Genomic DNA, 14,836 nt, shown 5'->3' on the forward strand with positions numbered 1-14,836 from the left:
TGCTGGAGCAGGAGACTCTGGGATTCCTTGCCACAAGATGTAGTGATGCCCTACTTGGATGTCTTTCAAAGAGGGACCAGAGGCATTTATGGAGCGCGGGGGGGGGGCACCAGTGGCTGCTAATCAAGAGGGATCCGTGTCACCCCCAGGACCGCCACGGGCTGCGTGGGGCGTGCACATCACTTGCCGGCGGAGAGGGTGCGCTTTTCATTCCCGTCCTTCTTGCTGGTGGTCTCCCGGCTACAGACACAGAATCCAGACATTTTTAAAAAAAACTTGGTATACTCAAGCGCTATAATAGCAACGGTTCCTATCAATCTGAAGCAGGCGGTCAATCCTCTTGCTGTCTTGAAGCAGGGCTTTTAACATATGGACTACTAATACACTGGGAAGGAAAGGAAATGTTGTGATTCTGTGTAGGATGATTTTTTAAAGGACAGAAATAAGGGGAAAGTAATCCATAAACACACACACACACACACACGTAGGAAATCTGATTGAAGGTGCATACATTTTTGATTTTTAAAATAGGTTGTAAAAGAGTCACTCAAATTTAGGAAGATCAGAAAAAAGAAAAACAAATTTTGGGGCACCTTAAAAAACGGCGGTTGCGTTTCTGCGTGAGCTTTCGGGGATCGGGTCCACGTTCTCTCTCGGGTTTCTTTCACTCGTGTTCTCACTTAGGGATCACAAAAATTCAGTAAATGGTTTTAAAAAACGCGAAACGATTTGAAACAAGTTCCCTTGGTTGCAAGTAACCCTAGGCTTTCCTGGCCACTGAACTCGGTGGCTCTTACTTCTGAGTAGACCTCACGGGACGGCAGAGAAAGACGAAGGCTTCGCAGCAGGGGCTATGCAGGCAGGCGTGCACTCATTCTGGGAAGTTGCATGGCCTAAAAACTAACCTTTGCAAGGTCTGAGAAAAGGCGATTTAAAAACCGGCAGCACCAACAACCTCCAGCGCTTCTTCCACTCGGAAAAGCGGCGCCTCGGCCGCAAAATCCCGCTTCGCTTTTGCAGCCCGGGTTGCAAGCGTCCCAAGCGAACCCGGAAGCCCCGTCCCAGCCAGGCGCCGTACGAGGGGATTCTACACTTTTCCTATCTCTATGCGTCTGAGAAGGCCGGCCGCCAGAGGACGCGAGGGCCTTCGCGGCGCGGGCCTCTGACGTCATAACCGGGCGACGCGGGTCGCGTTCTCCTTGGACGCAACGGCCGCCGCGGTCGCTAGGATGTTGCCCGGTCGAAGCAAGGTCGGTGGTGGCGGCGGGGGGGTGGGAAGAGAGGGAAGGGAGAAGGGCGGCGGGGCCCGGTGGGGGGGGGGTTCGGTTGGCCAGCCCCCCCCGCCCGAAGCCACGGGGCTTCCCTTGCGCTCAGTCGCGGGAGAGAGAGGGTTTCCCGGTGGGATGGGGTCTGCCCGCGGGGGGTCCTCTTTGCCCAGAAGGGACCGGGCCTTGTTTGGGGGGAGGGGGTCACAGGGGCCCCTTTCTCTTCTCGGCCCCCCCCCCAGCACTGGCGGAGAACCGGGCAGGGCCCTCTTTTAGGGGGAGGGCCGGGACCTGGCCCAGTGAGTATCCCCCACCCCCTCATCCCCCACCCTGGCTCGGCTGAGCCTTGAGGAAGGAACTTGGTTTTTTTTTATTGGGGGGGGGAGAGAGGCCTGTCGTCACACCTTCCTTCGCTGCTTTTATGTTTGGGCCGCCTCGGGGATGTTTCTATGTGTTGTGTTCCACGCAGCTGTATGCAGCCACCCCACCCCGCCCCACCTATGAGGGTAGGTCAGGCTAATAAGCGAGAGTCACTGGGCCAAGGTCAGTCCATGAGTCTCATTGCCCATGGGGAGATTTGAACCCAGATCTTCCGAATCCAGGACGGTCCACTCTTCAACCGCATTGGCACATCATGATGTGTTCCTGCTTGGGTCCCAGCATGGACTGCAGAATAAATCGTGAGGAATAGGGGAGAGTGGTTCAGTGTATTTTTGTCCTTATGATTCACGTTCATAGTTAGCTCAAGGATAGAGTGGTTTTTATCCCCCCCCCCCCATGCAAGAGATCCCACGTTCAGTTCCTTGTATCTTCAGGGTGTGAGGAAAACTGTCTGCCTGAAACCCCAAAGAGCCATGTTCACACTGTGCATTAGCGCTATGAAGCTGGGAAGGCTCATCAGTGTGATGTGGCATGAAGAGAATGCCTTCTTTTAGGACCCCTGGCCTGTTTCATTATATTTACCTCTGTGATGTTTCCACCTCCCATTAGACCCTTCTTCTCCTGCACCATGTGGTGCGAAGATTTGCTTCGCAGACAGATGGGGAAGTCAGAGTGACACAAGTCCTCAAAGAGAAGTTCCCGCAGGCTTCTGCTATTAAAGTTGTCGATGTATCAGGTAATCAGCACTTCAAGTTTGGTCAGAATACTTGCCCTCTGAGAAGTTCTCCAACCTCTTTGGTCTGAGACAGGTCATAAACAGATAAAGCCTGTGGGTACAATTCTTTTGTCTGCTCAGTTGATATTTCAAAAGTTTCTTCTCTTTCTCTGTTGTGCTATCTTATCAGTTCTGGCCATGCTCTCTGGTGAAACAGAATGAGTCAGCTCTATTTTTTCCACAACAGCTTCTCAGATGTTTGCATGCCTCTCCTTGATATTCTCTCCTCAAGGCTAAATGTACGTGGTTCTTTCATTTATTCCTTATAGGACAAAGTGTACAGATTCTTCAGTAGCCCGGTTATTCTTTGGTGGACGTGCTTACTTGTCAGTATCCTTAAAACAAGGTATCCAGAACTGGATGCTGTACTCTTAATGAAGTACTTATAATGTAAAACTGTAAATAAACTCTAATAAACTATAACTTTATGTGACCTAAACATTATGCAGTTGAAGGTTGTGTTAGCTTACCTAACTGCCATATCATGGTCAGTTTGTGATTTACAAAGACATGCAGGTACTTTTTTCATGTTTTGCTTCAAAATGAGCTTTACCTCATATGCGTGTCATCAGGGGTTTTTACATATATATATATATATATATATATATATATATATATATATATATATATATATATATATATATATATATATATATATATATATATATATATATATATATATATATATATATATATATATATAATTTAAATGCAGGACTTATATTTATCTTTGTTGAATGTCATCTAATTGGTTTGGGACCAATGTTCCAGCTTTTCCATATTCTTTTGCATATTGACAGTACAGTATCTTGTATAGTTTTGGTTTTATTTCTTAGTGCTGCGTCATATGCAGATTTGGTCACTTAAACAGGTCACTTAAACACACACATCCACCTAATTTATGAAGCAGCACTGGATCTAAGAGGGAGCCTTGCAGCAATCTGTTTGAGGCCTCTCTCCAGCAGATATGGATTCATTAATTAGCACTTGTTGAGTATGATTATCCAACCAGTTTGGGATCCACTTAATTGTAGCACCATCCGTTTTATCATCTTATCAGTAAAGGTATCATGCTTTGCTGAAACTGAAACTCGGTTTGACATCCGAATGTATAACTCAGTGGTAAAATCAAATATATTTTGTCAAGGTGGCTGTGGAGCAATGTATGAAATTCATATAGAATCTGAAGAGTTTAAAGAAAAGAGAACAGTACAGCAACACCAAATGGTCAATCAGGTAAGCAAGGTGCCACTTTCTGGGGTGGGGAATCCCTTTCCCAGATCTGATGTACTTGCATGTTAATGCTATGGTTGCTTTATTTGGGGTGCCGTGTGTTCGGGTTTGCAGAGCAGTCCAATCTCAGCTCAGTTGCATATTTTTGTTTCATTTTCTTGAGTGAACAAAATGGTCAAAACTTTCTGACCTCAACTGAGAAGAGTTGTGAAAAACGAGAGCAAGATTTTCTGTGCTCCGACTAAGTCCCTAATATATAAAAGAGACTGACTTGAGTAGCAGTTTTTCCACCCCCAACCAGCATCCTATCATTGGACAAAAGTAGCTTTATCTGGTGTTCTTTTATCTTTCCAATAGTTGGGTTTATCAACACACAAGCAGAAAGAACAGAGGAAGCCACTGCCTTCTTCTGATTGAGACTGTTGGTCTGCCTAGCTAAGTCCTATCAGCCGTGACTGATAGCAATGGCTCTGTGGGGTTTGGGGCAGGATTCTTTTCCAAGCTGTACGTGAAGATCCTTGCCAGTCCCTGCTTAGCTTCCAGCCCACCAGATGAGATCAAGAATGTCAAGGATGGTTTTGCGATGTCTCATTGCCTTGGGCCAAACACCGTGCTGTTGAGAGCCACCTTGTAAGGAGTATGTTGTGAAAAAGCAGTGCAAAGCAGCTATTTTAAGCTTTTTGTTGTGTGTGTGCTTTTTTTGTAATTCAGCAGATTCTTTTTATTTTGCCTAGGTGCTTATAGTGCTTTTCTTTTCTAGGCCTTAAGTGAAGAAATTAAGTCGATGCATGGACTACGGATATTCACTTCTGTTCCCAAGGATGGAAGCTAGGAGTGGCTGATGTCCCATCGGATCCATCAGTTTCAACTGAAAACACTTTGAGGGTCTGCAACTGATGATGCAAGAGGTTTGTACTGACCATCACCACCACCGTTGCTGCTGCTGCTGCTCTCACACTTACCAATAAACCATTGTGCTGTTGTGCAGTACAGAAGGAAACATAGGCCTGGCAGCAGTTGCAGCTGCCTTTATGTCAGATTTCAGAGCTGGTAGCCATCACCCTTTTGGTTTGGCTACTTTTCCCCTTGCAGGAACTCATGATACCAAGTGATTGTGGGAATCTCTTTAGATACCTGTGGCACCAGCGCCAAGAAGAAAACAGGAAACTTTTTATCAATTAGGGAGAGTCCTCCTGAGGTGACATGGCCTTTGTGCTTTAATTTTAATGCAGAAGTAGGTCACAGAACAGGGGAAGGTCAAGGATAAATCTAATGCATGTTGAGGTTGCATTTGTCACTGGAATTTTATAACTCTAGATCTCAAAAAGGAATACCAGACGGAAAGAAAATACAGCTGCCTTGTACTCAAGAGTGCCTTTTTCTGTAAGCTGGCTGTTCCATAGTCTAGCTTTCTGTCTCAGCTGTTATTTGATGAGCTTTTGTGACCTTTCCCGTATGTTATTCAAAAGACATTATGTCATCTGTTTTTTAAAAAATTATTCTTTGTTTTCTGAAACATCAAGTAAGATGTGCCTTTGGGTGAAGCGTAGTTTGTCACTGTCATCTGATCAAAAGTGTTGGGACTCTGAAGATGAGAAATAAAAGTGCCACCTAAAAGTTTATTTCCAGTCTAACTTTATTACTGTAGTTCTTCTGGGAGGTTGGTCAGTATTGTACATTTTTATTAAACAAAAAACATAACTTGGAGTCACTGTTGTATTAAAATGCAAAGTATGCTTTCGTAAAAGTCATGTTTGCTAAACTGCCTGGTTTTACCTATGATTTACAACTCTCATAAAAGTCTATTGTTCTGTATCAGAAAATTAGGAGCACCTTTCCAAATAAAACAATGTTTTCTGATGGAAGTATAGGCTTTCATTTGAAGTATTCAATTGAATATCCTGATTCATCAGAAAACATGGTAGTGTTGGTCATTAAAAACCCTTCTAAAATTTGCTTTAGGGCAATAATTTCAATCACTTTCTTTGGGGTTGCAGTCATGAAAGAGTTCGGCTGAGTGCAGGCTCACCCACCTGCCCGTAACCCTACTCTGCCTTGTATGGAGCATGGGCTTGAGAATCCCTTCCTGTTTCGCTGCTTGTATCTTCTCGGCTCCTGGGATTCCCTCCTCCCGATACACCCCTCCTTGGCCAGTGCCTTCCGCGCCGACCAATGAGTGCGCGCCTTCCGTTCGGCTTCCCCAATCGGAGCGCAGGACGGACACTTCCAACCGCCTCCCGCGGCAGAACGGAGGAGCCCCCGTGCTGACGTCATTCGCGGCCCTGGCTCCTCCCTTTTCCGTCAGCCTATGGGGCGGCGCCCGGCTTCAATGGAGGGCGGGGCGGAAGAGCCCGGCGGAGCCCATATAAGGGGCCGCACCGGCCGGGAAGCGCCGAGTTCCCCTTCTGGGCCGGGCCAGCTCCCGACGTCACCATGGCAACCCCGGGCTCCGCGCTGCCGCTGCTCCGGCTGCTGGGCCAGGCCGCCTCGAGGGTCGGCAGCTCCGGCCGCCGCTGCTGCTCCTGCCACCGCCACCTCCCGGCCCCTGCCCGGCCGCTCCACCTCAGCGCTCCCAGGTAGGGCGAAGGCAGGGAAGCAAGCCGGCCGGCCGACTGGCTGTCCGGCAGGAAACCCCCGCACACATCCGCCCACCGTCGAGCCTCCAGCGCCCGGCGCAGCCTACCTGCCCCAGCGTCGGAACTGGGTTCCGCATGAGCGACCGTCGAGAGGCCCCTGTCTGCCGGCCCGCCCGCCTGCTTGCCCGGCGCAGGCTGTCCGCGGAGGCATGCGGAAGGGAAGGGACGGGTCGGGACGGGGGTCCGGCGGCTGGCGCCCCGGGTGGTGGGGAGGCCGCCCGCGGGGATCTGCGCCCGGGACTGCCGGCCGACGGCGTGGGACCGGCGTGGATGGGCGCCCCTGGCGGCCGTTCGGGGCGCTGCAGGCTGATGAAATCGCCGCCGCCGCTTGCGTGGTGCGGGACGTGTGTGTGGAGGGGGGGTGGAAAGGAAGAGACGTTCTAGATGGCCCGCCGTTAGAAGAGCGGCGCCCTTAACTCTGGAAAGCGTCCGAGTGCGGGTGCCAGCGGGGGCTTCTGAGTGGCCTTCTGAATCTGGGAGGGCAAGAGGAGCGGGCCGGGGGGGGAAGGCCATCGAGCCCCAACAGGATCTCGCCCGGGTCTTGCCCCTGGCCAGCTGGGAGGGGGCCGCCCTGAAAGATGCCCGTGGCTGCACTCCCCCCCCCCGGACAGGCTGCTGGCCAGCCAAGGTGGTAAAAGAAGGCATCGCGGGGCGAGGGTGGGAGTGAAACACACACACACTCTTCTCCCTTGTTCCAACAAGAGCCCCAACCCGGACGAGCTCAGCTGTGCACCCGCGGTGCGGACGGACAGGCAGCCTTTTCCCGAAAGCCCCACCGAGGGGCGTGGAAATTTCCAGGGACCCCGAAGCGCCCCGACGGGTCTGGGCAGAGCCTTGGGGCACCTCCGAGCCCCCCCCCCCCGCCGATGCCTTTTTATTGTGTGTGTGCGTGGCTGCCTCGGGAGGCAAGGCAGGTGCTGCTGCCCCCCCCCCCCAAGGAGGGAACTTTCCGCAGGTCGGTTGGGTTTGTGCGATAAGAACCGAAGCCTCGGGGAACCGGAGTGAGTCACTCGGATGGATGCCGTAACCGTTTTTGCTCTGCCTTTCCTTGCGGTTCGCTTTTCTCACGCCCCCCCCCCTCCGTCCCTCCTCCAGAGCTCTGTTGCGATCAGGGAAGCGTCCGGTCAAGGTCACAAACAATTAGAATTTGTCCAGGATTTGGGGGGGGGGGCGGCTTTGATGGAGAACAAAGCTGCACAGTGTTAAAAGTAGCTTCCCGAGGCAGGAGGCGAATGGGGCCCCCTCTCCATCATCATCAGCAGCACCACCACCGTGTCCTGCCTTATCGGCGCTCCCCGTTTCTTATCACTGGAGGAAAGCTGCTGGTGGGCCGAGGCAGCCTTCCACCTTTTGGAAACCAAGTTGCCGTTTCCCGTCCGGTGTTTTGCAGAATTTGCTTTGTGAAATGCAGACGGGATGATTCGACGACCCCTTTGGTTGTGCTCGAAAGAACCTTTCTGACCTGGAAGCAGCAGCCCTTTTCTCAGCCCAAGAGGAAGCGAGCGAGCGCTTGAGAGGGCGTAAACTATCGATGAGCACCCAAGTCTTACTGCGTGTTGTGTTGTATTTACCGCTTAACTTTTTCCCAAGGCTGGGCTGCAGCCGGGTGGCTCACGACGGGTTTAAAAGGAGAGAGAGCAAACATGTAATAGGTTAGGGTACTTTGAAAAATTAAACAAATCATTAAGCCACAGCCCCATTAAGAGCCGCTTGAAAGCCTGTTGAGGAAGAGAAAACTTCCAGAAAGCTCTTCCTCAGGGGCCAGTCCCAAAAGACGCAGATGCCAGCGCTGTCGTGTAGGGGATCCTCGTGTGATGCTCAGATGGAAAAACACGCCAATGTTGTACAGCAGGACCCGATGGGCAGAGGTTCTCTGGGGCACCCCCAAGCGCTAACCGTCAGGAATTGGCACCCTCCTCTCTTGCTGCCTCACTAAAATGGCTCTTCCTCCAAAATGCTTCAGATTCTGCACAAAGACAAAATCCTATTTTTGGAAAAATGTTTTAAACAAAGTCCGTATGTAGAAGGGGGGGGGAAATCCCCCCCCCACCAATGGCTCTCCAGGACCCCGGAAGTCTGCATGCTATCGTCTGAACTAACGTAATACCTGGCATGGGTTTGAGCTCTGTGGGATCATTTCAGGGGTGTGGTTGTGGCAGTGGCTGTGTGCAGAATCCGGCCTCCTCTGTCTCCTGAGAGCGAGGAGAGTCTGTCATGCTTCTGAACGCCTCGCCTTGGCTGTGTCAGGCAGTTATGTAATCCTTCGTGGCAGCCATTGGCCCGGGCGGCTGAATGTTATTACTGGGTTGGGACTCTCGCCCTGTTGTGCCAGCCTCTCATGACGGGAGGGAGGAAAACGGCTCTGGGCTGTTTTTGCCAGGAGGGGTCCCGGCTGCCTTAGCTTGGCTGGGCAAGCTGGCCCAGGCCTCTGCAAGATGCTTAAGGAGCCTGATTCGGATGCGCTGGAGCTAACAAGTGCCGCATCGTTTTGACTTGGCGGTGGGGACCAGAAGCTTCAACGGCTCTTTCTTTGCAGGAACGAAGCGGTCGTCATTTCCGGGAGAAAGCTGGCGCGCCAGATTAGACAAGAAGCCCGCCACGAAGTGGAGCAGTGGGTTGCGGCCGGTAACAAAAGACCCCACCTCAGCGTGGTCTTGGTCGGGGAAGACCCTGCAAGTCACTCCTATGTGCTGAACAAAACTCGAGCGGCTGCTGATGTGGGTATGTCCCTGGGCTGGGATGGCTGGGGTGGGGAGGGGGAGGGCAGGAGCATCGTGGGCGCTGGACGCTCAGTGGGTGCTCCCAGGCCTCGCCGCTGCGGTCAGATTGCCATTTCCCGCTTTCGGTCACCTCCACGAGCCGTTCCTAGAACTAGAGTTGCAAACAGGGAGCCGGCATTTGGTATCCTAAAGAAAACATGTGCAAGATGGGTGGGTCCTCAGGCAACTCTAGAATGCATGGGCCCATTTATGCCGGCAAGTTCCTTGCATGGCTTGCAGGCTTTCTAAATACCTGAGGATGGAGACATGCCGACTGGAAATAAAATCTGCAAGGCTGTTAGGTAGCCTTAATAGCCATCTAGCTGAAGCCAGCCTCCTGCATAAATATATTCTGACTTCCCTGGCGGGTTTGGGGAAGCACCACGCTTGAGAGTACCTTCCCCCCTGAAGTCCTTCAAGGTTAAAATGGAGAAAAGCCCTCACCCCCCCCCCCCCACACACACTTGTATCTGTTTCTCTCTCATCTTCTCCCTAATGCTGGCTGATCTTCCGAGGCCCTGTTTTCTGGTGCCCTCTGCCCACCAAATGTTTAATTGTTCCAGAAATGCTTTGGCACTCCAGAAGAGGTTAGCGGTCTTTCCGGTTTCTGTGTGCGGCTGTTCTTTTCCTGGCTCTCTCTCTCCCTTGCAATTACACACCTCATCCTTGTAGTTATGTATGCGGCTGGACCGGGTTGGTTCGCCTTTCCCTTCTAGACACAAATGGCCACGCTGTCAGGGTGCTGACTCAGGAGCTTCTTGTGCTTCTGTGTGGTTTTTTCCCCCCCTCCTGCTTTAACTCTTTTTAACGCTCCCGTGTTGCTTTCGCTTGTGCCAGGAATCAGCAGCGAAACCGTCCTGAAGCCGGCCTCCATCACAGAAGAGGAGTTGCTCGATTTGATTGCCAAACTCAATCACGACGCCAACGTCGATGGCTTGCTGGTGCAGCTCCCTTTGCCTGGTAGGTGGAGAGATTTAGGTGAGGCTTATCCAGACCATTGGGGCCTTTGAATTATCTCTCAGTTGAGCTGGAAGGAGGGATAGAAGCCTGGCTTGGTACCCTGTTAGCTTTGTTGTCTAGTTCTAGCCACGGGTGGGGTAGGCAGTAATTCACTAATAGATTAACCCGTATCCCAGTCTGTAACCTGTCGGTATGGCTTATAAACCTGGTATTAAACCTCTGTGCTTGTTCAGTGGGGTGCTACTAACAGTGGCCTCGCTGGGCACCAACATGTGCAAGCCTTTCCCCGACGCATCCCTTCCGCTTCCTGCGGATCCCTCCATGTTCACTTTGTCCCTTCTTTGCCCCAGGACATATAGACGAGCGGAAGATCTGCAATGCGGTGAACCCAGAAAAGGACGTGGACGGCTTCCACGTGGTGAATGTGGGCCGGATGTGCCTGGACCAGTACTCCATGCTCCCAGCAACTCCCTGGGGCGTGTGGGAGATCATCAAGAGGACAGGTAGGGGAAGGGCCCTCTGGGTGCAGATTTCCAGCACAGTTTGGGTGAATGCAGAGCCTCATCCCTGAGCCTCTTCTGTTGCAGGAATCCCAACTCTGGGCAAGAACGTTGTCGTGGCTGGCCGCTCGAAAAACGTGGGGATGCCCATCGCCATGCTCCTTCATACAGATGGCCGCCACGAACGTCCCGGAGGTAAGGCTCATCTCGCAGTGCTCATCTCGCCTGGCAGGGGGTAACTTGGCCCCATGGATGGGTGCCTGGGAAGGCCTGCAGGCGGGGTCGTCCCATGGGCTTCTGTGTTTCTCCCTGTAAATGGTGCCATGCTCGTCCTCCAGACCGTGAAGGCAGTTACCCTTGCTATATGTGGTCTCCAGGCGAAGTGGGTTTCCTTGAGAAAGAGCTTGGCGTTTTTCTTGAATGAGAACAGAGAGAGGAACTAGCCAAGCCCGGACTGCTGCGGAGGTGAAGAATCTCTGGCACTTGGGGCAGGGGGTTAAATTGCTAGAGGGTTGGCTGAATCCTGATTTAGCTCCAGCGCCCGAGGGGCCTCTCCTCTTCTTACCAAGCCCCGTACTGACCGTTTACTCCCTGCTCCCTTATTTGGTATCAGTGACCTTTTTCATGGCCTCTGCTTCAGGCAAGGGATGGTCCTCTTTCTGAGGGATGGGGAGCCTGTTTAGTTACTCACGAGAAACCCAAGGTCCCCAGTCGGGATCTGGCGAGGAGGACGCCCACCACTATCGCGTTGCGAAATGCAGAGTGTAACTGCTCTGCAGATTATTGTTACAATTACTTAATGAATTGCATTTATACCTCATCTCATTAAGATATTGTGCTCAAGTGGCTTACGAGCTTCTAAAAGAATAAAAGCCGCTAAAAGTACCTGCCCCATGCGCTCTCCTCTGTCTCTGGCCCGCCCCTGCATGACCTGGAGAGCATCCACTCACTGAAGAGGGGGCTTCTGTTTGTGCAGCGGGGGTGGGTGGGCCCTGGCCGCCCCTTTTGCACGGATGGGAGGAAAGGAGAACTGAGTGCTGGACAGACCCATTATGCAGGCAGAGATGGGGAGAAGGAGAAAGAAAGAGAAGCCAGTGATTGTGGGCATAGGATTAAGGCGTGCGGAGGCGGGAATGGAGCAGAGCTCACAACATCCACTCTCAAGGTGCCCCAGTCTTCCTCCCTGAAGGCTAATCCAGGAGGAGAAACGTGTTCTGGTTGGTGGTGTGTTGTGCGCCTGCCACCGATCACCCTCAGGTGTTCCAGCAGATCGGTTGTGCTCCAAGATCCCTGTTCTCACCGCACCCTGACCTTTCCAGGGGATGCCACGGTCACCATCTCTCACCGCTACACTCCAAAGGAGCAGCTAAAGAAGCACACGATCCTGGCCGACATTGTGGTTGCAGCGGCTGGTAAGCGCCTCTTGAATAGTTCATTGGGAGAAAAGGAGGCTAGAGTCAGAATCTCTTGGACAACGTCCTAGGAGTTCTTCCCGTGGAGGTGCTGAGAATAATCCTGGCAAGGGGCTCCTCCTGAGCTCTTGCGACCAGAGTCTGCCTCGGGAATCCCCCTGGCTTCTCCCTGCAGCTGACCAGAGGTGGGCAGGAAGCACCGTCTGCGGAGCTCCGGAGCGGAGGAACTGGCTGCTGAGATTCGGTTTTCTGGGTTGGAATATCTGTCTGCACGGGGAGTGCGAGCTGTACTGATGTCTGTCTGTTTAAACTGCAGGTATCCCTAATCTCATTACTGCTGATATGATCAAAGAGGGAGCTGCCGTGATTGATGTTGGCATCAACAGAGTCCAGGACCCTGTTACAGCCAAGCCCAAACTTGTTGGAGACGTGGATTTTGAAGGTAGGGAAGACCCAGAGAATTCCCACACCACCTTGACTGCCTTTGTTCTTTAAAAAAATCAGGTATTTTTAAACAGAGCGGTGAAAATACGAAGGTTATGCTAAAGGGGGGGGGGGGGAGAGAAAATCAGGATGTTGTTTAGCAGAGTAACTCCAGCACCTGGGGTGTCCCTGGCAAATCGAGCAGAGAGGGAAGCCCCACTGCAGCTACGCTGGTTTCACCTTTTTCCTTTAGAAACTGCATCTTCTGCACCTTCTGCGAATTAGCTTGATCCAGCATCTCTCCTGCCACCTCCTATCTTACGAAAGGCAGGCTGTGTTTCTTCCCTGCCGCTTTCCTCTGGCGTCGGAAGAGACAGCTGCCAGGGTGTGGCTTTGGCATTCATCCGCTCCAAGTGGAGGCTGGCCTGAGAACTCTGTTCAGCTATTCCTGGCAGGAGTACAAGTTTCTGAAAGCTGTTGCAGGAACGTCAGCTGCGTGCAGCTTGGCGTTACTGTTACTGTAAGCACACGCCGACCCAGCAGGCTAGGCGAGAGAGCCGTTGGGATACCACGCTTGACAGGGAGAGCTGAAACTTGGCCAGGGATTTGCTTTCTGACTCTTCCCTTTGGCTGCTGGTGCTTCAAGGAAGCACGATCAGCCCTTCTGAACCAGGGCTCAGGACTGTGGTGATCTTCTCCGAGCAAAGAGTTCAGAGTGAAAAATAAGAATACAGGCACCGGTGGACTTTGGGGCTTATTTTTGGCATTTAGGAGACCTTCATTGGGAAGCACACATGCAGGCTGGCATCCTACGCTGGGAGGAAATCAAAGGCTTGGTTTCCTGCAGTGAGGAGAAAAGAGCTGCAATCCACCCACCCACCGTCCTTCTCTTCCTCTGTGGTCCTTTAGCCCTACTCGTCATGCCCTTTCCATCACTTAGTTCTCTTACCACAGAATTTCCCGCAACAAATAGAGCATCTTTTGAAGAACAGAGCATGTGGGTGGGTGGGGGGCTAAACAAATCCTGGAAGACTTTACCTGCATGCATGAAACTGTAAGAAACCATTAGGCAACCCCCTGCCAGAGCTGCTTTGATTTGGATTCCTGCCTTTGCCCTGATGGCCTTAGTGGCCCCTTCCAACTCTGTTACTCTGTAAATTCTATGAATCTAACTAAGCCCTGGGCTTAGGATTCAGTATACCAGTGTTTTGGAGGATGTGCCTCCCGCTCCCCCCATCGCACTGCTGAGAATAAGACGGGCCCCCTGCCCCTCTGCCCGCCTTGATCCTTGGCTTGGCTTGGGGAGAATGAGCTGCCAGCAGCAGCCTCCACAAAGCTGTTCGTTGACCTGTCCGTTCTTCTTCTCTCCGTAAGGCTCTTCCCCCTTTTTCTCCCTTTAGGAGTAAAGCAGAAAGCCAGCTACATCACGCCAGTCCCCGGTGGGGTTGGCCCTATGACTGTAGCCATGCTCATGAAGAACACCATCATCGCTGCCAAGAAGATGCTGAGGCCCCAGGAGCTGCGGGCCTTTGGCGCTTGAGACGCAGCTCCGCGTGGCTGACGGCAACATTCCAGATGCGCCTCCTCCACCCCTCCACCCCGCCATCGCAAAAGGCAGGCTGGCGGCAAGGCAGCTTTTATTTATGGGACGGAAGCAAATGGGAAAGATGTTCCAGAATATTTATTTGTCCCAATGCAGTGTGTGACATATGATTCCTTTTGTGTCAGCACCTGCCTTTCCAGCGCGCGCGCGGGGGTGGGGAATGAGCTAGGACACTTTGTTATCTCTTAAACCCATCAGGAGAGTGTCACAGAGGGCCACAAATGCTCCCCTGCATTCGCAAAACGTCTGAGCCAATATTTGGTGCAGCATCCACTGATCGGCCGCCACAGGGCTGAGAAGACACTCTGTTCCTCTGCTAGGATGACTTACACCCCAGCTCTGCTGGAGCTTAGCTGTTACTCTTCTTATTTTCTACAAAGCCTTATTTATATGACATTTGAGTAGCTCCTAACAAAGTAGTACCTGCATCTTGTTTGCATAATCAAATCCTGCACATTTTTAAAGGATTCTGTGCGCTTACAAGTGAAGCAATATTTAGACATCGCCTGACAAATCTGGAGGAGGCTGTTCATTCCTTTGCAGGCACGCTTCCTATTTTACAGAGGCTGTACAGAGTGAGTCTTGCAGGTTGTGCCTGAATTTAAAAAATTACAGAATTTATGTATAACTGGTACGTGTCTGAGTTCTTTTCATAGGCTCTGCAGGCAACTAAGAAAAGGGTTGCATCTCAGAGATCAAGCACCCCCTTTGCTAAGTTCCAGAAATGGGCTGGAAGACAACACAGGTGTACTTGGTGTGTGTGTGTGTGTGTGTGTGTGTGTGTGTGAGAGAGAGAGAGAGAGAGAGAGATTGTTTAGCCTCTTCTAATGCAAAGTTCAAACAGAAGACCGGAGTGGCTTTACATAAAGTTGTTTGAGCTGAGCTCCTG

The 14,836-nt window shown here is 51.7% G+C and overlaps 2 protein-coding genes across 2 annotated transcripts; both read left to right on the forward strand.

Annotated features, from left to right (window-relative positions):
• Positions 1-1,094: 1,094 nt before the first annotated feature.
• BOLA3 (bolA family member 3) lies at positions 1,095-5,416 on the forward strand. The gene is made up of 4 exons (XM_072978915.2): positions 1,095-1,250; positions 2,256-2,382; positions 3,569-3,657; positions 4,415-5,416. Exons 1-4 carry the CDS (start codon positions 1,230-1,232, stop codon positions 4,484-4,486), a joined length of 309 nt encoding a protein of 102 aa, XP_072835016.1. The 5' UTR covers positions 1,095-1,229; the 3' UTR covers positions 4,487-5,416.
• A 619-nt stretch (positions 5,417-6,035) lies between these two features.
• On the forward strand, positions 6,036-14,575 carry MTHFD2 (methylenetetrahydrofolate dehydrogenase (NADP+ dependent) 2, methenyltetrahydrofolate cyclohydrolase). Its single transcript, XM_072978914.2, has 8 exons — positions 6,036-6,230; positions 8,827-9,011; positions 9,887-10,009; positions 10,360-10,512; positions 10,597-10,704; positions 11,829-11,921; positions 12,238-12,363; positions 13,745-14,575. Exons 1-8 carry the CDS (start codon positions 6,088-6,090, stop codon positions 13,882-13,884), a joined length of 1,071 nt encoding a protein of 356 aa, XP_072835015.2. The 5' UTR covers positions 6,036-6,087; the 3' UTR covers positions 13,885-14,575.
• The last annotated feature ends 261 nt before the right edge of the window (positions 14,576-14,836 follow it).

The sequence above is a fragment of the Pogona vitticeps genome, chromosome 8, assembly GCF_051106095.1.
Source record: "Pogona vitticeps strain Pit_001003342236 chromosome 8, PviZW2.1, whole genome shotgun sequence".
Taxonomy (NCBI): Eukaryota; Metazoa; Chordata; class Lepidosauria; order Squamata; family Agamidae; genus Pogona; species Pogona vitticeps.

Bases quoted from the DNA above. Each gene is read 5' to 3' on its own strand.
- BOLA3 (XM_072978915.2), top strand. From the start codon at position 1,230: ATGTTGCCCGGTCGAAGCAAG. The intron at 2,383-3,568 runs GTAATCAGCACT...TATTTTGTCAAG, and splicing joins TAAAGTTGTCGATGTATCAG to GTGGCTGTGGAGCAATGTAT. The intron at 3,658-4,414 runs GTAAGCAAGGTG...TTTCTTTTCTAG, and splicing joins AACACCAAATGGTCAATCAG to GCCTTAAGTGAAGAAATTAA.
- MTHFD2 (XM_072978914.2), top strand. From the start codon at position 6,088: ATGGCAACCCCGGGCTCCGCGCTGCCGCTGCTCCGGCTGCTGGGCCAG. The intron at 6,231-8,826 runs GTAGGGCGAAGG...CTTTCTTTGCAG, and splicing joins CTCCACCTCAGCGCTCCCAG to GAACGAAGCGGTCGTCATTT. The intron at 12,364-13,744 runs GTAGGGAAGACC...TTCTCCCTTTAG, and splicing joins TGGAGACGTGGATTTTGAAG to GAGTAAAGCAGAAAGCCAGC.